Genomic DNA, 23,234 nt, shown 5'->3' on the forward strand with positions numbered 1-23,234 from the left:
TTTTTTTTAGTTAAAAATAAATAAATTCATTAATCATTGCTGCTCACTTTTCTTCCCCCCCCCCACCCCCTGCCTCTTTTTAAACTAGCAACCATAGGCAAACTGCCCCTTCAGTAATTCCTGCGTGTTGGTTGCTTCAAATTCCAGTCTTTCTTATTTGGAAATGAAAAACAAAATTGCCACTGCCTTGGTTACGTGTGCCATGACAGATATTAGAAACTATCTGCCTTTCATAGTCTTGACCTGAATATGTCCCTGGCTTTTGAAGAGTGACCTGTCTTGCTCTACAATAAAAGGCTTATGCTTTTAAGCCTGAACATAAAATCTTCTCTATCTCTACTTTTTATTTAGTTTTAAAATAATATTCTGTAGAATCAGTTGTTTGCTTTGTTGTTTTTTTTTCTTTCTGTTTTTCTTACAAAAATAAAAGAGAGGTTGAAACTCATATTAGAAGACATATGGGATGTAACCTTCATTCCTGCTTTAGCTCTGTTTCCCAGGAAACAAATCAGAGCAGCATGAAAAGGATCTAAAGCTCCTAGATCCGGTGGAGAAAAAGTGAAGGCAGGTCTAAAACCTGTCTTTTAAGGCAATGATTGCTAAGAACCTCTTAACAAAGCTGTAGTGTGAGATTTTTTGGGGGAGTGGAGTCTAAGTAAAAGGGTGCATCTGCAGTGTGCAAACCTGGAGAAATTGTCATCTGGGCAATTTTGCAACCTTTACTTACAGTTACTCAGGAAGGCTGTATTAATGTAGACAATCCATTCCCACGGGGACCATGATCAGTTCCTGGAGATGTCAGGCTGCTGGGGATCAACTGCCTGCAAAGGTGCCTTGGAAGTCCCTGGACTTTTGCCACCTGGTGTGTGAGCGTGGGCAGATGTGGTTTCCACCCGCACAGCGTGGCAGGCGCGTGGTGCTTTTTGAGGGGAGGAAGAAGAGCTGTAAACTCCTTAGCCCAGAAAAAAGCACCCGCCTTCTAAGTCCTGCTGTCTCATTATTTATTCGTGGAAAAACATTTGACTTCAGAGCACCAGATTTATGAAATAAAAGCAAAGTATTCAAGTATTTCTGTCAGTTGTTTGTAATGATAATTCCTGATGTTACTGGTAAACTACAGTGTCATGTTGTGGTGCTGCAGCTATTATTAAAATTGGACTAGTGCTGTCTTCCTATGGCTAGGGGGATTAGATTAGCACATGCACTAATTTGGCAAATAAACCACATCAACTATACTTAGTTTTGCTCTTGCTTTGTCTGGAAAGGTCATATAGCCTGGCCATTGACTGTATATTTTTTAATTTGCTACTTTCTTTAAGGCCTCTTTGTCTTCCTGTAAAAGTAGGGCTACCGTATGTCTGCCTTATGTGATCTTCACTTTGGGTGCTGCTGATAATGAATTTGAACTAGAGCTGGTTGAGAATTTTCTATCAGAATGAATTTCAACTAGAAATGTCTGTAAAACAAATTTATCAAAAGAAGTTGTTTTACTGATTTATTTTTTTAAAATACCTTTTCTAGTAGGAAAATCGAAACTTACTATTTTGTTGCATTTTGTTTAACCGTATTGGCAGTATTTTATTTTACAGAATTGAACTCAAGGATATTATCTTTGAGTTAGATGAAAAAGCAAAAGCAAAACTCTTAGAACTGTATGGCACACTGAAACTAGGCTTGATAACAAGTGATAATTTTTCAAAACTTTTGTCCCCCCCCCCAAAAAAAAAATACTGAGTGAACGTCTTCAAAATTAGCTCAGTTTTCTGTAAGAGTGACAGATGTAAACACATTTGGTCTTGTTTCTAAAGACTCTTCCAAAAAAAGAAAGTGCTTACAGGTGTTTGGTCAAGTGTTGAGATCTGCCTGTCTTCCCGCTGTGAAAGGGACAAGTACTCAACACTTGTCATATTAAGAAACAGCAACCAAGGGAGCATTGTGTATTTTAAAAAGAAAGAGGCAACCTTTTCTTGTTTAGTAAAGGCTGGAGCTTGATGTTAACTTAAATACAACCAGGAGATGATAGAAGCCACAGGAACAAGCGAGAGCGGGTTTTGTCATACACCGATACTAACAAGCATTAGAAAATATTGGTAATCAAGACTGTGAAAGATCCAAAAAAAGTTACCATGTTTCTATTTCTATTTTATATAGTTATATCAAGTTCAAAGTTTTGTCTTTCTTTTTTCAGAATGACCAGTCTATGCAAGATATGCAGATAATGGGAGGAGATGATCTTTCAAAGCTGACTGGGAAGGTTTGTTGATTTTAAATTTAAGAAAGAAAATACATCCACTAAAAACACTTCAGAAAAGCTATGTAATTTTGCACATGGATTGTCAGATACTAATATTGGAATCAAATTTATTAATCTCTATTAAATTGCTCTAATACCATTGCTTTCAGATTGCAGATGCCCAAAAAGGCCAGAATGTAGCTCCTCTGTCCCAGTGTAGGGGTTTCCCCAGAGTTATACACATGCCATCAGTGAGATTGTGGGCAAAATTTGTACTGGAATGCTTCTCCTGAGCTTCTTTATGTCATGGAGCCTTGTTTTTTCTGCCCTTGTTGGGTGCATGCAAGCAAACTGCATGTTGAGTATCCCTGTTGAATTCAGCATATGAGGAGTTTAATGCAGTTTTGCCTCCTGTACAAAGTTCAGTTGTGGAACTTTTCACTCAGGTAGTCGAATGGGATTTTTTTTTTATGACTGTATGGCTGAATTTGCCTTGCACTATGTTTGATCATGGTGGTAATGAGAGAGAGTGGTCTGAGTCAGTGAAAAGGCTATTTTCATCCAACCGTGGTAATACAAAGCAGAACTTTGAAGAGGAAGGAAGGCTGATTTCATTAGGTAAATGTTCTATGTGGAAAATGGTCAGAAATGGGTTCTTTACTTATGCATTAAGGCAACATAATACCTATCCTGTTATTTGCACTGTACATGCAGTTACTCTTTTATTAGCTGGCACTAAGTAATACCGGCTTCTTCAAAGCGCTCAAATGTAGCACTAGCAAACTCATTTGTTTTGTTGTACTATAACACACAAGAAAAAGAAGAGACAAACTGAACTTTAAATATTTCATTAATATTAAATAGGTTCTGATGCAACTAGAACTTAAATGAAAAAAATGCTGCTACATTCAGAATATTTTATTGATACATATGTCCTCAATTTGCACTTCTAAATACTGCTTCTGGGTGTTTGTTTCTAAATTATCACTACAGCATTAATCATGTTCTTGGAAAATATTAATTTGCTACTTACCTGTAGTCAAACACTGGAGCTACCTGTTCTTCTATGATGATTTTGCATGTTTCTCTACCTCACAGGCAGGCCTGGCAGTGCACCTGTTCATCTTACCTAACATATCTCTTTCCCAGATAGTCCAAACACTTTCTAAGCTTCCAAACCCAGATCCCCTTCCCCACCTTCCAATTCCAAATTTTCTCCATGAGTAGTTCCAGTTATTAATATCTTTTCCAGATATAATCCTTCTAATATCATTTGAATTCACTGGGTCAAAACATTATTTTTTCGCACAGGACTGTTGTGCGTGTCCACATGTGTATGAGAGAGATGGAAAATTTCACCCCAAGTAGTTCTGCTCTTTCCAAAGATGAAGTAAATTGTCTTATCCTGAAAATCCTGGTGACCTGTTTTTCATTGGCATGGTCCTCCTGTTTCCGGGGATGGAACAGGACATAAAATGTGGCTGTTGGGAGCCCAGGAGGCAGCTGGGGAGAAGACTGAACAGCAATGTAGTTTGAGGTCGCTGGGAAGGAGGCTGGGATCTCGGGTAGGTGGGAAGGAGCTGGTTTGGGAACAAAGGAGGCTGCTGATGAGGAGGGGATCCCAGAGCTGGAAGCTGGGTGTGGAGAGGCTGAAGCAGAGCAGGAAGGGAGGGCTGGGACTGCCAGGGGAGCAGACTTGCTAAAGGCAAGGCATGTTTGGCGGCTCTTTGCATGTGTGGTTGTCTGTGACACAGCCAATGTATGAATAATTAAACAGCATTTTCACTGTAACACGTGAGACTGGGGTTTCCTTAAGACTTATTTTATTGATTGAAAAGCTGGGATGCAAAGCTGGAGCTCAAATGTTCATACCTACACATCTAAAGTTGGATATATGAAGGAGTTGGCCTTATGTCCATGGATGCCAACTCCTCCATCTGTTGTTGACTTAGGCAATTAGTGCAAGTATTCAGCACATTTTACTAATCAGCCATTTGTAGACTGATTCAGAGCCTCCTACAGTCAATGTAAACCTTTCCTTGAAGTGTTTTTTAGTACCTTAGTTTAGCTGCTGGCTTTTAAAACTGCTGGCTCTAGTAACCATTCTGTCACTGAAAGAATTAGTGGAATACTTGCAGATAGAATTCAACTTTCCTGCTTTTAGGCTGCCTGGGTGCTTCTTCTGTCTGCTTGGAATACTTAATAAGAAAAGGTTGTAATTATATTGAAAATTTAATATGCCAAGTTAAGTCCCATTTACTTAGTGATCGTGGAGGGTGTTTTCAGAAGTGCCAGCATGGGTTCAGAGTGTAAGTTCCATTAAGTTTCTGCAAAGTTCAAAAGCTTCAATAACATAGAGAGTTTTGAAATCTGCAGGCAAAAGAGTCTGAGATTTTTATCTTAAAGTGCTCTTCATTAAGTAATAATACCTGGAACCTCAGCTAACCTATAATCTTAGTGAATAACTAAGTCATTTTCCATGTGTTACTTATTATTGGAAAAAAAGATTACTGAGTATATTCATGAACGTGCTGTTCTATAACAATGTTTTTTCTGAGGAAGCTTAAAGAAAGCAAGAAATTTTAAAAGCTAATTAAAAAGAGGCTGTTAAGGATAATAGCTCTTCAGAAGGAAGAATATCTCCTCTGTACTTCTATACAGAATGCTTTTGTTTATAAAAACATTATAAGCCTGGGAAAAATGTATAATGACCCAAACCACGAAAAAGAGAAATATTCTGAGAGAGGAGAGTTAGCATACAGACCCAAAGTGCTACCTGAAGAAAATCATCCCCAATTTGGAATTCGTCTTCTGTGAAGAAGGTCACAGAGTGAATCTTCACAGAATGATTTCCATGACAAGAATCATTAAAAAAGGTACTTGAAGAATGAGTCCTGATATAGCTTAAGACTCTAATGCTTTGTAGCTATTCATTTCTATGCAGAAAGAAATCTAATTTCAAAATCTCTCCTTTTGTGATGTAAGTGGTGAACATAAAATGTCTCAGTAGCTGATTTTTTAGTTAAGTAGCTGCTTAGTTCTCAATTACTTTAAAGCTGAAAAAAAAAGCTTTAGAGCTTTTTTTGCTCCTTTGGGCAAAAATTATCATTAATGTTTGTAAAGAGGAATAAATTTTGAAAATGGGGAGAAAACTAGAGGCATTGTTTCAAAGCAAGATGTCGATGAAAATTTATGTAGATGAGGTGAAAGAAGAAATTATATAACCTTATTTAGTATTAATACTGTAATCATACTGTATAATACTGTAAAAATTTTTAACATATTTTAAAGTACTTTTGGCATTTAAACAAAGTAAATTTTAAAACATCTAGAAGCTTCAGTAGGTTCAGCTGTGCCAGAGTGTGAGTTATCACTGCCATTTGCCTCTTGTACGGATGTATATTTTGTCCCAAGAGCTTTGGAGCTGGTTACATAGTCCAAGTCTCTACTGACAGGAATCATTCTTTATATCACTGCGTATGTAATATGTCCCGTAACCTCTCAAAAAAGCACTTATACCATTTTGACTCGTCTCCTTGCAAATGAGAGGTTAGACAAAATCATAAACTCAGAGTTTATATAATTTTGCAATTGCAAATTCTTATTACAGTAGTATAATGTATTTGATGTAAAAATTAGATCCATATATTTTTGTCTTTATCACTATTTCTACATAACATAGAATGTGAACAAAATTAATCATTCTTATTTGTTAGGTTAATTTCTAATTAAAACAAAGTAGTTATGTAGTTAGTATGATACAATTATGGAGCCAGTGATTTCTGATATTCCATCTGTCTGTCATATGGATCAATGCTTATGTTCTTTATGAGGAGCTATTCCCCTTGTTCATATTAAGTACATCTTGTTGACAGCTGGTGGTTTGGGCATTGTCAGAGAAGTGTAGAAGGTAACAAATAATGATCAAGAAAAAAAGAAAGTGCATGCTTATATTCTCTCTGTGCTTCATTGTGTTAGTTTGAGCTACTACTACTCTGATGCTCTCCTAAAATAACTGATCAGCTCTTATCAAAAACAGGTTTCACTCAGAGGAAGGTATCCACCATGCAACACTCCTCACTTCCTTCTGGCAGGATTTGTGCTATAAAATCACCAAACTTTCTTGATATGTATCACCTAAATCAATTTATCTACTGTCTACTGTTTTCCTGCCCCACTTGCCATATGGGAAGATGTTCCAGGAACATAATGCAATCTCACTTTCTTTTCTTATGCCTCTCATTTATTCTCGTATTTTACTGACCAATTTTCTCTACATGTCTTAGGTTCTAACAACAATTCTGAGGCCTGTTTCTCTAGCATTCTCCTAAATAAGTTAACATTTCAGTATTTAATAAAGCATAGATGTGGCAACTATGTAACACAAATTTTTATTCTTCAGATTTAAAATACATATTATCTTCTCCTTCACCATTCCAAGTTTGTTTCTCAGAATTATGCTGGTTCTATATTTGCCATTTTTTCTCTCCTTCAGTATTCACTGCCTTGACTAGTGTTGTGCTCCCTGTATGCATTCCTTTCTGGAATAATGCCCATAAATTTGCAGAAAAAAATAATGGTGTTCTCTTTAGAACATTATGTGCATGAGTGACTATTTATATGACAGTGGAGGTACGCAAAATCCACATACACTTCTGCGATAGTCATGTCTCCCCCACTTATCTCTACATCTTACTGTATTCCTATCAGATGCGCTGCCTCGCCTTTTTCATCTTTTCAAAGGTTGATTTTATGTGCCTTGAAGCATTCCACATCCTCAGTACCTCTACTTAACTGCCATCTAAGTGCTTTTTCTTAATTAGATTTTATGCTGTCTACTCTTCTGACAGTTGCCATCCTTAACTGCATTTTCCACAGTGAAAGACGCTATTTTTTTTTCTTCCCCAAAGTCAATCGCCTTTCTTTGCACTTCCTTCTTAGGTAATCTCTTCTACTGTTCATCAGCATTGTCTTTTTGTTGTTGTTGTTCTGGAGGAAGGAAAGTTCAAATAAAACTTCCCAGCCTTCCTGTCCCATTTTTCACATGGGCTCTGCTCCCCCACTGTCTGCCGGCTTCTACGTCGTACGTGTTTATAATTCTGTTGATAATTTCTGTGTCCAGAAAATCCTCTTCCAATTCCAGATGATCAGGAAATTATAAGTAAGAGAATAGTGATCCGTTCCTACATTACCTTTAGCTCGATAATTTGCTCTGCTTCTTATGCACAGCAGAAGCGTGCTGTAAAGATGGCTGCAAGCAGAACATGGATATGTACAGCTTTCAACACAATGCTCTCAAAGAACAAAACAGCAAGAACAAAAACCAAAACAGTGAGAGTGTACCCTCATGCTCTTCATTATGTCCTCCACTCTGTTAACTCTTGGAGATATGAGCTAGTTTTACAACTTTTAAGTAGCTGGAGGCTGTGTGTGTAGACTCTCAATGCACTAAGTTGCTCCCATCAGCAGCTGACACTGACCAAACTCTCTAAAAACGTAACATTTTTGATATATGATATCTGTCCTTTCAGGAATGCCATAAGATGCGGGTCAGCCCAGCAGAAAAGATTAAAATCAGACATTCATGACCTTTTCTAGAACCCTGTAAAAAGCTCCTATTTAGGTGTCTAATTTCTCAAAAGTCTTCCATAATATACTCATGTAACAGTCAACTATCATCACTGCTAAAATGATGAACCTAGTTTTCTCTTCTGAATTTGAGTAGCTTTTTGCATTTCACTGTTGTCTTTTTTAATACCTTTGCCTACTAGATTGAGCAGCTTGCCATTATCAAATTTATATTGCCATATGGTTGCATGTTTGCCTATCATTCGGTCATTACTAAGGCTTCTTTTAGATAAATTAATACATTGGGAGCCTGCTGTAAAATACTGGCATACTGTAAGATGTAAATGAGACAGTTTGAAGGTAGAATCAATAACAGGAAATTAATACTAAGCAATTGATACAGTTGGAAGGAACAAAATTTCAAGCATGCAGTTCCTTCTGTTGGTCTGAACAGAATCAGCAAACTTCAAGATAAGTACAGACTGAGAGAAACTCTTAATTTCAACCTATGTGGTAATGATTACTGCATAGGTAATACCAAATGTGGTAATCAGACAGTTCAGGAGAAAAAGTGATTGCCCTACATGATCACCTGTCCTGTGACCAAAGGGGCAGATAAAAATGTTAAGAATTCCTCTGAGCTAAAATAAGAGAGCAAATTATCAGCTGTGGAACACTGATAAATGAGTTGGAGGTCAGCTGCAGTGGAAGATTATAATGTGCCATAAAGACAGTATTTTATTGAGTCTGTGATTTCTAGTGCATACAGCAGTTCTGAATTTTTGTTCCCAGGCTCAGCTGCTGAAGGTATTTTGTGGTCTCTTTGAGGCTGTGGGCTGAAAGGTCAAAGTTCTTTTGAGAAAAATGTTCTCCCACTGGGAACTTGGCTGTTAATTAAATAAAAGCTATTACTTTCTGCTACAAACATTACTTCACTGTAAGGTGTTTTTTCCAGGTCTCAAATCATTCTTCTCAGTCTTAAGTTGTTTCCCTGTTTGGTTTTTGTGGGTTTTTTTAAAGTTTGTTGGTTTGGGGTTTTTGTTTGTTTGTTTGTTTTAATGTATGTGCATGTTATTCTACTGATTTTATGCTGAAACATTTAAGGAGCAAATAGCCTCTTTGTGTACCTACCTGATTTTCTTGCTCTACAGGCAAGGGCTGTGTTTGTCCTCTTAGCTGTAGTGTTGCATTAAGTATGGTTATCTGTTTGATTACTTAAGTAGAGTTTCTGCTTTCCAGAAAAATACTCCCCCTTTCTAAATTTGCAACTTACAATCTTACCGTGTTAAAATTTTACATTTTATGTGAATTCAAAGACAGCCTTTCCCTCAAACTCTTATTCAATGCTGATGTCAAAGAACTGCTATTTCATAGCAATTTTTCCTTTGAAATTGGTCTTCTAAATGGAGCATAAAATCAAAATCTAGAAAAAATTGTTATTCTTTTCCAGGAAGGTGAAAAATAGTTTCCATAGCACTTAGGACTGTCAGGCAGGAGGCATACATGATCTCATGACTCTGCTTGGTCTTGTTAGCTGACATTGTTCCATTTGTTACTGACCTGTCGGAAGGTAAACAATAGAAATGTATTGACTCAGTGCTGGAGGTTTTTTTCAGCTTATTACAAGTCAGAATTTTTCTTATATGTCTTAGAATAGCAACCTACTTGCCGTGTATAAGCTCACGGGGCTTTGAAAAGTGGTAAACTAGAGATTTTGCATTTTTGCATGTTTCCAGTCGGTTATTAAAAATGTTAAAATTCACAGGTACATTGAAATTTATTATAAAAATGACAGTGGGTTTCTTTAACATGAGAGAGAAATTCACATGGAATGCAAGTATTTGAAACTATTTCTTCTTCATTTTACATAGTACTAATATTGTCAAAAACCTCCTGCTTTTTCCAGGTGTGCCAAGACATGCTGCTATGAACCATTTCTATTAGTGTCTGAAAAAGGATATGAGAACACAAATTTTATTTTTGTGTGGATCCAGTTCGCACCACAAATATTATTTCTGCTCGGTGCAAATGTCCATGTGCAGAGTCACAAGTTGTGTGCACACCTGATCACTCAAAAATGGAGAATTTCAAACTTCACAGTACCCTTTGCATTTAAAAACACACAGTACGAAGTTTTTAGAAACGATCTGGACACAGGAGTTGAATGTACAGTAACTAAGTTTGCAAATGACACTAAACCTGGAAGAGCTGTGGACTCCCTGGAGGGCAGAGAGGCCTTACAGAGAGATCTGGAGAGGCCAGAGGGCTGGGCAGTCACAACCGTATGAAATTTAACAAAAGCAAGTACTGGATTCTCCACCTGGGACGGGGTAATCCTGGTTGTACATGCAAACTGGGAGGAAGAGGCTGGAGAGCAGCCCCAGGGAAAGAAATCTGGGTGTTTGGCTTGATGGCAAGTTGAATATGAGTCAGTAGCGTGCCCTGGCAGCCAGAAGAGCCAACAGTGTCCTGTTGTGCATCGAGCATGGCATAGCTAGCTGGTCAAGGGAGGGCATTGTCCCATTACACACTGGTGTGTACTGTGTGCAGCTTTGGGCTCCTCAGTGTAAGAAGGACATCAAACTATTAGAGTGTGTCCAAAGGAGAGTGACCAAGATGGTAAAAGGTCTCAAGGGCAAGACTTACGAGGAGCAGCGGAGGTCACTTGGTTTGTACAGCTGGAGAAGGCTGAGGGGTGACCTCATGGCAGCCTACACCTTCCTCAATGCGGGCAGTGGAGGGGGAGGTACTGATCTCCTCTCTCTGGTGACCAGCGATAGGACACTAGGAAATGGAATGAAGTTGCATCAGGGGGGGTTCAGAATGGACGTTAGGAAATGGTTCTTCACTGGGAGTGTGGTCGGTTACTGGAACAGGCTCCCAGGGAAATGGTCAGGGCCCCAAGCCTGCCAGAGTTCAAGGAGCGTCTGGACGATTCTCTTAGTCATACTGTTTAGTTTTAGGTAGTCCTGTGAGGAGCAGGGATTTGGACTCAATGATCCTTACAGGTCACTTCTAACTTGAGATATTCTGTAATTCTCTGCTTCTGTATTGCACCAGCCTACTTCCTGTCAGGGAGAAACAGCTGTACACACAGGATGAATCACAGGCATACACACCTACCAGCTCCCAACCATCCCTCTGATCCATCAGCAAAGCAAGCTGCTGATTCTCTTGCAAGGACTCAGTAGAAAGGTGTTTCTATCTCTGAGAGTTGAGCTACTGAGCCTTCTTTATTTCAGCTATATAAGAAGTATTTCCAGGACATACTTTAAGAAACTGACTGTTCCCTGTGTCTCACTGTAAGATATATTAGCACCATTATTAGGTTTCTGGACGTACTTCACAGATTGTATTGGTGAAGATGGCTCTACTCAGAAATTAAGCCACCCTCAGTCTAGTCAACACGACAGTATATATTCCTATTTCCTGTTCTCCAGGCTCCAAAAATAGACAGAAAATATCAAATGCATTCCAGAAGGCCGGATTACTTTTCTTTTCATGTGGTTTCCTCCTCTGCAATTGCCTCAGATATATCTGAAAGGACAAAACAGTCTTGATCTATGTGTTGCAGAAGCTTCAAACACATATACTTGAAAAAAGATCTTTTCTTCAGAGTCCTTTAGCTTCCTATTGTTTGTCCAGCTATCAGTAACTGCTGCACCACAGGCTGGTAAGTTTGACCAGTCTCCTGCCCACCAGCTCACAGGTGATTTCATGGTGCAGCTGAATAAGGTCTTTCACATAAATGTGACCTTTCACAAGATATGCTGGATGCAACCAGTTGTGCATTTAGGATGATGGTCACATAACTGATAATGTACCAATTTGTTATATCCATTGCATTCTTCTTTTATCTTCTTCTATTCATCTGCTCAAGGATAAGCGAGTCTAGTTCAACCAGTTTTAGTTGCACACAACTGCTGTCTAGTCTTGGATACTGTACATCAAAACATTTCTTGGCAGTTTGTTCCTCTACTGCTCAGCTATGCCATCCCTTTACTGGAACCCTTCTATCAGGAGCCTGCTTCAGCAGGAGAAAGACAGGGGATAGGCAGCAATACAGACAGTTTCCCAGCACATCCTGTTGTTTAGAAGGAGATGGTTTCTGGCACCAGGGGATGGCAAACCATTTTGAATGCCTTCAGTCATAAGCAAAAGTTAAATATGGTGACTTCAGTCACAGTAACCTTGCTTAATCAAAGCAGGGATTCATGTATCACTCTCAGTGATCAGGATCCCTGCTTATTTATATATAAAAAATGTTTTCACTGCTAAATGTTTTATAGTGGCTTTTCCACTACGAAGTCCTTACGTACAGGATTTTTTCATAGCACAGAAAATCCTCATCAATGTTTTGGAAATAATGCGGATGTGCATAATGCAGAACAGAATCCATGTTTCCTGACCTAGAGAACTGCCTGATTAAAGGGACTTTCACAGGACTGAATCTCCCAGGGCATGTCATTTGCAACCATTGGACTCCTTGACTCTGAGGAGAAGAGGGAAGAATAACAGAATGCTGGTCAGACAACTTCAGGGTCCAGCAATATCCTTCCTTCTCAAGTTAGTCAACAGATATGAGATCTTGCACTTCAGTTGAAGTCACGTGCAGGTGACTATCGCTCTTGGGGCCAGACAAGCCCTTCAGGCACGTCTGGATTCATGTTAATCTTCTTTCCTTCATGTGAGTCATTTGTGATAAGAAAATGTAGACAAGATTAAATTTCTATTAGACGGATGTATAACTGGTTGGAAAACTGTTCTCAAGAAACAGTTAATTACGCTTCACTGTCAGACGGGATGCATTAAAGCATGTTCTCCGGGGACTATACAATATTTAATTCATGATTTAAAAGATAGAATTAGCATTTAATGCTAGTGATACTACCTGGAAAAATACTACAAGGGAGTATTATGATCTTAAGAAATTATTTTAAGAATTTGGTTCAAAGAATGACATGTAATGACAATAAAGATGAATACTAACTTCTCTGTTTATATAGAAGTAATCTCTTGCATAAACGCAAGTGAGGAAGACTGACTAAGCAACAGTTCTGAGCTGGAGATGAGAGCTGGATCACAAGTTGCTCATGAGACAACAGCCTACCTTTATAAAAGATGTAGCTGTTAGACTGGAATATATGGAAAGGAGGATTATTTGTAAAGCGTACAAGGTGGTTCTTTTATTCTTTTTGACACTAGAAAAGACAACTAGAAAAGGTTTGGGGCACCACAACTGGAGAAGGATTCCGACCAACTGCACAGGTTCCAGAGGAGAGCAAAATACAAGCTAGAAAATACAACTTGTGAGAAAATGTTGAATATATAGGCTTGTTTAATCTGAAGAAGAGGAAACTGAGGAAATACATCTGTCTTCAAATACAGAAGTGAAAAAATTAAGAAAATAGAACTTTTTCTGTGTCCACTGCAAAGCAAGTTCAGCTCAAATAGAAGTTTTCTAACTGTATTTTGGCTCTTAGATGGTGAGGCACTGAGACACATTGCCTGGGGAAGTTCTGAAGTCCTCATCACATTCAAGAACAGGCAAATCGGTTATCCATGAGGGATAATTTGAAGTTGATTCTTTGGGCCAACAGAGTAATCTTGATCTTTCCTGGTCTCCTGAGCCGCATTTTCTATTAATGTCTATGATTTTTTTCTCACAAGATAATTAGTAAGGTCTGCACCTCCCTATTGGTTTAATCTCGATTCCATGGCCTGGGAGGCTCCTGTCCCCCCATTCTGATTTTATGATTTCCACGTGGGAGTAAGCAAGAGAATCTCTATTGCTGCTCATGATAGGATACCTGAAGCAGCTGTGGTAGCAAAAAAACCATACTTCTCTATCACCAAAATGTCCCAGGACTGTGCTTTTCTCTCAATCTGTCACAGCCTCGTGCGCATGAATAGGCCTTAATGGCTGTGGCTTATGTCACCTGGGACCCCTACCCACAACTGTGGGCACAGGAGCATCAGTTCAGCTCAGCCCTGTGCTCTTCATCTAGGCCTTAGCCATGCTGTGTGGGTACCCATCTTCAGCTCAGCTACAGCCATGGCTGTATGTTTCTACAGACATTGATCCCAACCCTTATCCCACAGGCTGACTTCCCAGTTTAACCTTGGAGCTGCCTCATCACTATGGACCTGCCTGGACATCATTGGGCTGTGGTTGTCAGTTTTCATCTGTCCCGTCTCGTGCCATAGCCACTGGATTGGTTTTGCACGAGAAGATCTTTGCTCTTCCTTTGGGAGAAAAGTTCTTGTCAATAGTATGAAGAGCAGCAAGAGATGCATGGAACTGGCAGAATGGGTCTGGGTGTCAGGCTGATGGCAGGTCAGCCTCTCTTACCAGGTGCCACTCACAGTCCTCCTGGACTGTTTGCTGGTACTAAAGGAGTTCATTTCCATCTTTAGTTCTGGTGAGGCTCTTTTCTTGGCAACTCTTCTGCTCTTTCCCTATATTTTATATATATGTGTGTGTGTGTATATACATACATAAATATTTACGTGTATCACCAGCTGTGCAAGTTCCCTGGGGGGTGGTTAAACGATTACTCCTGTACATAACCTTCAGGTGTCCACTGACAGAATCAAGTGATTTGCTTATGCCTCAGACCCAGGTGTCCTGGGCTAGTCTTTGGAAGTGTTTTTCCTCGTTATGACTTCATCCAGGAAGGCAGATGAGAGCCACATCCTTTTTGGATCCAAATGGCTTCCTTCAAGACAGATACCTGTCGTAAGCTTCTCCTGAACACACTTTTGGTCTCTTCGTCTTATCTAAAAGACTGACATTCTTCCATTCTTTCTTGAAGGAAGAAATTTCCAGAGGCAGGTTGTCTTTGGACTTTTATTGTTAAGAGGCCTTTGACTTTTCACCTCCACGGGGCTAGGTCTTTCAGATCCAGAGTTGTTTGTGTCAGCAGCTGAGAAGTTGAAGGTTAGGAGTGCCAAGCAGGACAACCACCAGTGAAACCTATTATGAAAACACCAAAAAAGAGCCACCCTCCAAGATTAATACACATTCCACTGGAGCTCAGCCTAAATTAGTGGCTTTCTGGAGTGATATCTCCATTGCTGACATCTGCTGAACTACTACCAGGAGTTCCCTCCACACCTTTACCAGGTGTTTTGCCATTGCAGAAGCACCCAGGTATAATATAGTGTATGGTAACAGGTTTCTGCAGTGGTTGATGCATGGAGCATGCTATGTCTCCCTGCCAAGCACTGTGATTGTTAGGAGGAACTGCAGTGTGAATATAAATATGGCTAATCTATATTAATATATTATTTCTGTTGTCAAGATTAAAAAAAGATTTACGTATCAGTTAATGAAGCTGTCAAAGGTGTGCTGTTCATGAGCACGCTCCCTTCACACACTCTGTCTCCATGGTACTTGGGTCTGTCTCAGAATTCTCAACTTTGGGGTTCAGTGATGGGAAGGGAAGTTAGACAGCCTCCATGTGAGGTATTTGTGAAATAACCTTCCTCTTCCTATTGCAGGTTTCACCTCAGAAAGTAGATCTGAATGCAAGAGTCTGAGTCCATCCTTTTGTACATGCATATGATAATGCCCACTAATAAGTAGATTTTTATTTCTTCTAATAAGGATGTTACTTCTTATTATTGCTTTTATAGAAGAACTGAAGTCACCTTAGATATTGTGATTCCCGGAACTGTGGTAAACCATTTCAGCAAAAAGAGCAGCCTGTGTGATCATGCTGTCCTAAGGCTTGACATCACTGCTCTTGACAGGACCACTGCCTTGCTCTTCAAGTAACACTGCTGGTTTCAGCAGCAGTATTTGAAGAGAAAGGGTGCTTCACAGTGTGAGAATGGGTGGTACAACTTGGCCTGTAATCCTTTATGTGAGGTTTCTGGGGGATGGGGGGAGGGAGGAAGACTATTTCAGAGTAAGAATATCATTGCTGTAGTCTCATATTAACATTGGAAATAGTATTTTAGTGAACTATAGGGTACACGGCTCTACACACTGGAATGAAGTGAAGCTCATCCCATTTGGGTTTCTTCTATCTATTTCTATTTTCCAAAGCTGCATCTGTTCTTGCACAAGGAAGATAATCTAGACAGAGCTGAATAAAGTCATAGCCCCTGACTCCAGAGCTCACTCTTTTTCAGGGCACACAAATGAATCAGGAAACTCCTTCTGTCCTTCTGTGTTGCACATACGCCCATGGTCCCACTTGTCTTTGTTTCACTTTTTCAAACATTTGTTTCTTTTAGTCTGTGAGTGTTGTGTAATTGTGTTCCTTTTTGTTTGTTTCTTTCAGAATGTTCTAATTGTGGAGGTAAGTTGGGTGTTTATGTCATATTGTACTTAGATAAAGTCATCTGTGTTGCACATACGCCCATGGTCCCACTTGTCTTTGTTTCACTTTTTCAAACATTTGTTTCTTTTAGTCTGTGAGTGTTGTGTAATTGTGTTCCTTTTTGTTTGTTTCTTTCAGAATGTTCTAATTGTGGAGGTAAGTAAGTTGGGAGTTTATGTCATATTGTACTTAGATAAAGTCACACAGTTAAGCCATGAAGATAGAGTCATGTAGTTAAGCCATGATTGTGTGCTGGGTTTCTAAAACCTTTTCTATAAAGTGTTTGCACTTCTTTGGCTGGGAGGAGGCTCAGAGGGAGAGGGGTTGATTTGCTTAATAACCTCCCGGTCTTTTTGCAATTGCATGAGGGATCAGACTACGTCGCTGCCACTGTAATTGGTACTTTGCCTGGTGATACCCAGGAGTCTTGGGCACATGCTCCACAACTGCAGGGTTGTTCCCACGCTGGTTGAGGATGGCAGTCGTTCTCTCAAGTCCCCACCACTCTGGTTTGTCAGCCTTGCGTCCTGCAGCGTCCCCTGGGGAGGGCCCATCACAGATATGTTGCTGGTGGAGATCAACAGTGTTCAGTTGCAGAGGAAAAGAATGTATCGCCTCAGCGGTGCTGCAAATTCTGTCTTCATTAATGTCGATGAGTCTCTTCTAAAATGTCAGAAAAGCAACTGGGATGGTTAGTGAGTGTGTCAGGATCTGACTGGCATTCCAGGCCCAGTCTGCTTGTGTGGGGACTAAGCTGGACAGTCTAACGAAGGAAATGCATAAATGGAAATTATGTGCACCTGAAGGGTGCCTATAGAAGAGCTGGAGAAGGACTCTTTGCCAGGAAGGGTAATGATAGGACAAGGGGAAACGGTTTTAAATTGGAAGAAAAAAGATTCAGATTAGATCTCAGGAAGAAATTTTTTACTATGAGGGTGGTGAGACACTGGAACAGGTTGCCCAGAGAAGCTGTGGCTGCCCCATCCCTGGAGGGGTTCAAGGCCAGGCTGGATGGGGCTTGGAGCAACCTGGTCTGGTGGGAGGTGTCCCTGCCCAGGGCAGGGGGTTGGAACTTGATGATCTTTGAGGTCCCTTCCAACCCAAACCATTCTGTGATTCTATGTTGGAATGTCTTTTCTTAGCAAAGGAGGGGAAAAGAAGTCACCAGCCACAGAGATGGCTGGTTACCTCAATAGCCGTGAGGAGCTCCTTATTTGCTAATGCTGACTGCTGTAAGAGAAATGAAAAATGTCTGCAGCAAACTTTGTTAATGCTGTTAGATAGCTGGGAAGCAGAGACAAGGTGTTGCTCATGAAAAACCCACACCCACAGAGTTCAGGGTCAACAGCTGCTCTCCGTGTCATGGTCAGCGTTGTAGCCACGTATCTACTGATGTCATTGAGGTCAGGTTGGGTGCAACAGCCCTGGAGAATATGCATTTGTATGGGACTAGTAAAACAACAAATAGGGCAGATTTAACCCTGACATGGAGAAATGCTGTCATGTCTTGAGTGAAATATTAAAAGTCTGATCCTTGCATCCTTGCAGTGCCTGGTAAAGTCATCTCCAGTTCCATGTTACGTCCCAAGCACTAGAAATATAGCTATTTTTAGGAGGAAGCAGACAGTCCTTTAATTGTTTATTTTATGAGTAGAAAGTGCTTGCTTCAAAGAGTGTAAGCTCAATTATAACCTTTTTTGGATGTGGCTCACAATACACTGGGAAACATACATCATTTCCATAAAACAAGAAGGTGGAACTGCTCAGTCATTGTCCACATTTCCTCTTTTCAGCTTTTCTTTGTTTTTTACTTACTCTATTTTCCGTGTCTCATAAGGATATTGTTGGAACTGGAAGGACTATGAAGGTTCTGCTTAATAACATAGAAAAATGCAAGCCAAAAATGATTAAAGTGGCAAGGTGAGTAAGACAATCACAAAACTTAGTAATTAATGAGTGCAACCCAGCATACTTTCCAGCGGAAGTTCACATTCTGAGGTCCTGCTTTGATTTGATGCTGCAGCATGGCACGGGGAGCTGGGCAGAGGAGCTGCCTGAGTCACTGAGAGGAGGGTGGAGGAAGGGGGAGGAAATGCTCTGTATTGTTCTGCAGCAGCAATGGCCTTCAGCCACCTCAGGGCTGGCACCGATGGACTTTGAGAGGGAACACACCCATCTCTTCCCTGCCATCAGGGCATTGCCGGGAGGAGAAGCAGAATGAGAACAGTGATTCACCTGGCTCAGAAGTTTTTTGATAAAGGGAATAGTTTTTATGCACGTTATTCAGGCAAATATCCACATTTACGTGGGATTTATTTTGTTTTTAATTGCAGTTTGCTGGTGAAAAGAACATCTCGGCCTGATGGGTACAGACCAGATTGTAAGTGTCACTGTGAAAATCTGTACATGACAGTGGGAGAAGTTGCCACTGTTCTGCCACTTGCCTTTCATAGCGTTCTGTGCCCTGCTAGAACCATTGTGAAATATCAGTTGTCAGTGGGACTATGGGATGCAATGGAAGGATTTGTATAATTGTGGCTTGGAAAGCCTGGCCTCCTTGTAGTCTGATATTTTCTGCAGAGTACTAACTTTGCAGGGTAGTTGTGAAAGAGTTTAATTTTATCCATGAAAGGTGTTTAACTTTCTGTTTCTGACAAACTATATGGAAGAGAAAGTCCATTTCTTCCTTTTCCTTCCTCATTGTGTCTCTTTGGAGGAGCTGCAGGATTCCATCTGAACATAAAGGTGTTTTATTGTGACCTAGTTATTAGCAAGTTTTGCATTTTTATAGCAGAATAATACTTTTTATTATTTTTCTAAGTGCTATTGTTTAAAGGGTAAGCAGTGATATTGTAATTAAATCCCACCCCCTAAAAAGCAAAAGATAAATTGGGCTTTTAAAACTTCCTCCTGCTGCTCTGTTTGTGTCACACCAGCACCGCTTCTCTCTGAGCTGCTGGTACTTGCACTCTGCTGTGATGAAGCCGTAAATGGAGCTATACCAAGCCATTGTCATTTTAGACTTATCAGAATAAATGATGTAATAACAGGTATGTGGCTAAATACTGAAAAGAATAGATCCATCTAGAAGAGATCGCCCAGTATTTGCTACTGAAGAAGGCTCTGGTCAGCCGAGCTGGGGAGGAGGGTAGAAGGAGAGTAGGCAGGTGAGTACCAGGAGGCAGCATGAAGGGTCTTGATTTGGGACGTGGGAGAGAGGGAAACTTTATGAAGCAAAAGTTACTCAGTGTTGGGCATGGTCCTGTGGTTTTAGCCCAATAATCTGAACTGCCACCCAAACATTTTGTTGTACGACTTTTTATACAGCAGTATTTTTAATGTTTAGAATTTAATCCAGTACATTAAAGTATATATTCGACTGGATTCACTAATGTTAAACATATAAAAAATACAATCAAATTATATCATGAAGGGTAGCTTGGTATTTTTATGTTGTAAAATGAAACCAGTTTTATCCTTGTTTATTCATACTGTGATAAATTTTACAAAACATCAAAGATCTTGTAAATCACTGACAGTGCTGTGTCATTTGCTCACTTCCCTAAATTTATGATTCCAAAGTGTCTATTACAATTTTTAACAACTGAATACATTCCTTACTTGAATACCTCTAAAATATTTTATGCTGACCTATTTTTATGTCCATAAGGTTGTGTTTTTCTCTAGTCACTTAGTGAACAATTTGGAAAGAGTCTGACTTGTTTTATATAGTGCTGATACTGCCCAAACCCTCACACCCAAAAAGATGCTTGCCTCTGCTTAGCTTGAAGTTTGTGAGTTGTATGATTCAGCTATACAGCAGGCACTTATTTCTTAAGCATGAGCATGAGTCTTCGTAAGGTTGGGGCTTTAATTTAAGAAGCCTTTGACATGTTTTGGTCGCATAGAGCTACACAGCATGCACTTACTTTCTTAAGCATGTGCATGAGTCTTTGTAAGGTTGGGGCTTTAATCTAAGAAGCCTTTGACATGTTTTGGTCGCATAATATGGAAAATAGTTTTTGCTCTTCTTGGAAGAAAAGGTATAAATCTCTGAAAGTTACTTCTAAATGAAAATTGCACCTTTTTTTCATCATTAATGTGATACTGGACAGTTGTCATCACACACATATACCAATGGAGCTTCCAAATATAGGCAGAATTTCTCAGCTCTGATTTTGGACAATATATTCCTTGTGCCACTGATAACGTACACCGCTCTCCTGCTCTCCACTGACTCACACCCTGGGCACAAACACTCTTTGAGTGGGAACTGGGTCTAGGGCTGCTGCTGACCTTGATGTCTCAGAGTCAAAAGCAGCAGAGCCTCAACTGAAGTACGTGTATCTCTAGTTTGGTGGTCAGAGAACCAACACATGAATTTAAGGACTATATAATTGCCCCTGGTCTTGTATTGATGGTGTTTGTTATTTGTCTCAATACAGATTACGGATTTGAAATTCCAGATTTATTTGTGGTAGGTTATGCCTTAGACTACAACGAGCACTTCAGAGATCTAAACGTAAGTTTCTTTTAAAAATGGTTAAATCACTGTTTTGCTTTTTCAGGTTCTCTTAAATACCCCATAATTTGCCTCTTCCCTGGGGCCTTAATGTGATGGTTGGGATCATTTCAGTGAGTGTAGAACTCCCTACAAAACCTCAACCAATCCAAAGGAGTCACTGCTCAGCACCGTGAACAATTCCTTCCCATCTCTTCCCCCTCAGAGCAGAAGTCATTCCTCTGCTTCACTTCCATCTTCTGTGACCTAGGACTTCACAGGTCCACCATTCCCAGTCAGTACCTGCAGAGACAGCAGTAAAAAGTGTCACACGGCTACTGTTCAGCCAGGTTTGGACTTTTACTGCTGTGTTGCCCACCCCTTTTCTCAGCGAGATAATGATGGAGAAAAGGTGCCAGCCTTGCCTTCCCTTCCTGTGCTATTCCCAGGGGTGGACCTCAAAGCTGGGAATTGCAAGTGGAAAAACTTGCTGTAGCTAGAAAGTGAAATCAGAATTCCATTGCAGGTCTCAGGAAAGGAAGGGGTAATTACGAGATGACTAGATTGGTCAAGTGAAAGTATTTCTGAACACGTTATTAATAATTAACAATGTAATCAACTATACTGTTGAAATCGGTGTTATATTTTTTTCAGCACATATGTGTTATCAATGATCATGGCAAAGCAAAATACAGAGTCTGAAGCAGTAACATCCTCACCTGAAGACCTGTAAGCTCAGTGAAGCAGAAATTTGACTGCACTCCCTGGAGCATCTCCCAGAAGAGCAGTTTGACTGACTCGTGTTTCTTTCAACTCAGTGTAATAAGGGATTTACTCTAGAGATACTGATTAATATTTACAGAAGTGAGAGCTCTTATCTAAAATGTGAAGTAGAGGGCTTTTAAAGTTATTACCTTTTTTAAGTATTAAAATTACTGCATAAGATGCCTTTTGACTAATAATTTGTCTGCCTCAAGTCTCATTGTGTCTTTTCTTCGTTCAGTCCGTCATTCTACCCGTTGCAATTCACGTTGCGTAAGATGGTTCAGGAGTGCCATTCCGTGTGTCGAGTTTATTTTTCAGAATTGTATTGACTTCAGCATCCCTTTAGTCTCGCTCAGATATGCTGCTGCCAAATTGAAACCATTAGTTTGATTTAATCTTACAGTTCAAAAGTTTCAGCTGAAGCTGTATGTTGTATGATGATGCATTGCTGGCAGTCCATTACAGCCTCTGCCGAACAGAAGTTTTAACCCTCAGAGTGTGTTGGATCAGAGCACTTGCTACAAAATGAACCAGTGCAGGACACCGTTGATCTGAAACTGGAAGATGTCATGGTTTGGTATGTCATATCACCGTAGAATGTAACCTGTCTGATGTGCTGAGTTTTAATCTAGACAAAATAATGCCGTGCATTTCAATTTCTGCGTCGTATCCTTTTACTTCTATAGGACACAAATAAGTAAAAAAAATAACACAGTGTTCTCCTGTGCTTATATTCTTAATTAAACCTCATTAAACACAAAAGTTTAATGCTAGTCAGACAATTGTTCAGTTATGATTTGATTTCTGTAGCACGTCCGAGTTGAGACTTGATGTAACCATTTGTTGTTTTTAAGAATACAGATCTGACCGTGTTGGAGAAAAACAAATGCATAGGAAAACATAGAAAACCAGTTGACTCATGAATACTGTAGACTCTAGGGATTCTTTCCTTCCCTTATACATCGTGTTTGAAGAAGTTTGTTAATTTACATGCTGTATTAAGTGTGAAAAATTTAATTTTGTACTGTATGTACCTGTTCTCAACAACTTCCCGAGGGAAGCCAATGCAAAGGAAGTAGCTGTATATCAGTAGCTTTGCTCTGAACTGCAAGAGGCAGATAGTTATTGGCTTCAGGTTCCTTTAAACTAATAAAGAAATATTAAGAAGACTTGTTTCATTGCACAGTTGGTTATTTTCCTGCTTTGGCGTATTTTGCACATCTCGTAAAAGCTCTTCAAAAATACGTATTTAACTGGTAATCTAAATATACCTTATGTATGTGTCCTGTGCCTCATAAGCAATTGTTATTTGGATAAAATCCATGATGTTAATGGAATGAAGAAGATCAAAGAATTATTTTGATTGCTAGAGAAATGCTTTAGCCCTCTCGTCTTTACTCTCGTAACCTCTATTTTGAAAGATTTCTGTGGAAAAGCTTTCCCTCATAGAATAACTTTTCTCTGTTTTAGAGAAGAAAGCACTCCATACAGCCCCTGGGAGAAGCTGGTGAAAAGAGTTTCATCTCTTTTTATTTTATGAGAGTGTTAAAGATTTTCTTAATCCATCTGATTTCTATGGATTTAGTAGTATTGGCACATTGCGTAGGCAGACTTACTTAGGCTTACACTTAGTCCAGGACATCCATTAGATTATTTCCTTTATTTCCTCACTTCCTAAAAAGTCACAATCCAAGTCGCCTTGCTACAATGATCAGCCTTCAGCAACAACAACAAAAAATGGAGCAAGTGAATTAGTGTGAAATTAGTGTGAAAATATGAAGTTCTGTAGATGCACACAATTCAGGCAGTGTTAAAGTTGTTTCACTGGAAGATTCAG

The 23,234-nt window shown here is 39.7% G+C and overlaps 1 protein-coding gene across 1 annotated transcript in view; it reads left to right on the forward strand.

The window, feature by feature from the left end:
- The window catches only part of PRTFDC1 (phosphoribosyl transferase domain containing 1), a 48,506-nt gene extending 25,293 nt beyond the window's left edge, over positions 1-23,213 (forward strand). Inside the window, exons 4-9 of the mRNA XM_014946131.1 lie at positions 2,189-2,254; positions 16,093-16,110; positions 17,969-18,051; positions 18,465-18,511; positions 20,577-20,653; positions 21,287-23,213. Coding sequence (XP_014801617.1) covers positions 2,189-2,254; positions 16,093-16,110; positions 17,969-18,051; positions 18,465-18,511; positions 20,577-20,653; positions 21,287-21,334 — 339 coding nt within the window. The 3' untranslated portion in view covers positions 21,335-23,213. The remainder of the gene's footprint in view (positions 1-2,188; positions 2,255-16,092; positions 16,111-17,968; positions 18,052-18,464; positions 18,512-20,576; positions 20,654-21,286) is intronic.
- The last annotated feature ends 21 nt before the right edge of the window (positions 23,214-23,234 follow it).

Source organism: Calidris pugnax, unplaced genomic scaffold, assembly GCF_001431845.1.
Source record: "Calidris pugnax isolate Ruff unplaced genomic scaffold, ASM143184v1 scaffold19, whole genome shotgun sequence".
In the NCBI taxonomy this organism is placed as follows: domain Eukaryota; kingdom Metazoa; phylum Chordata; class Aves; order Charadriiformes; family Scolopacidae; genus Calidris; species Calidris pugnax.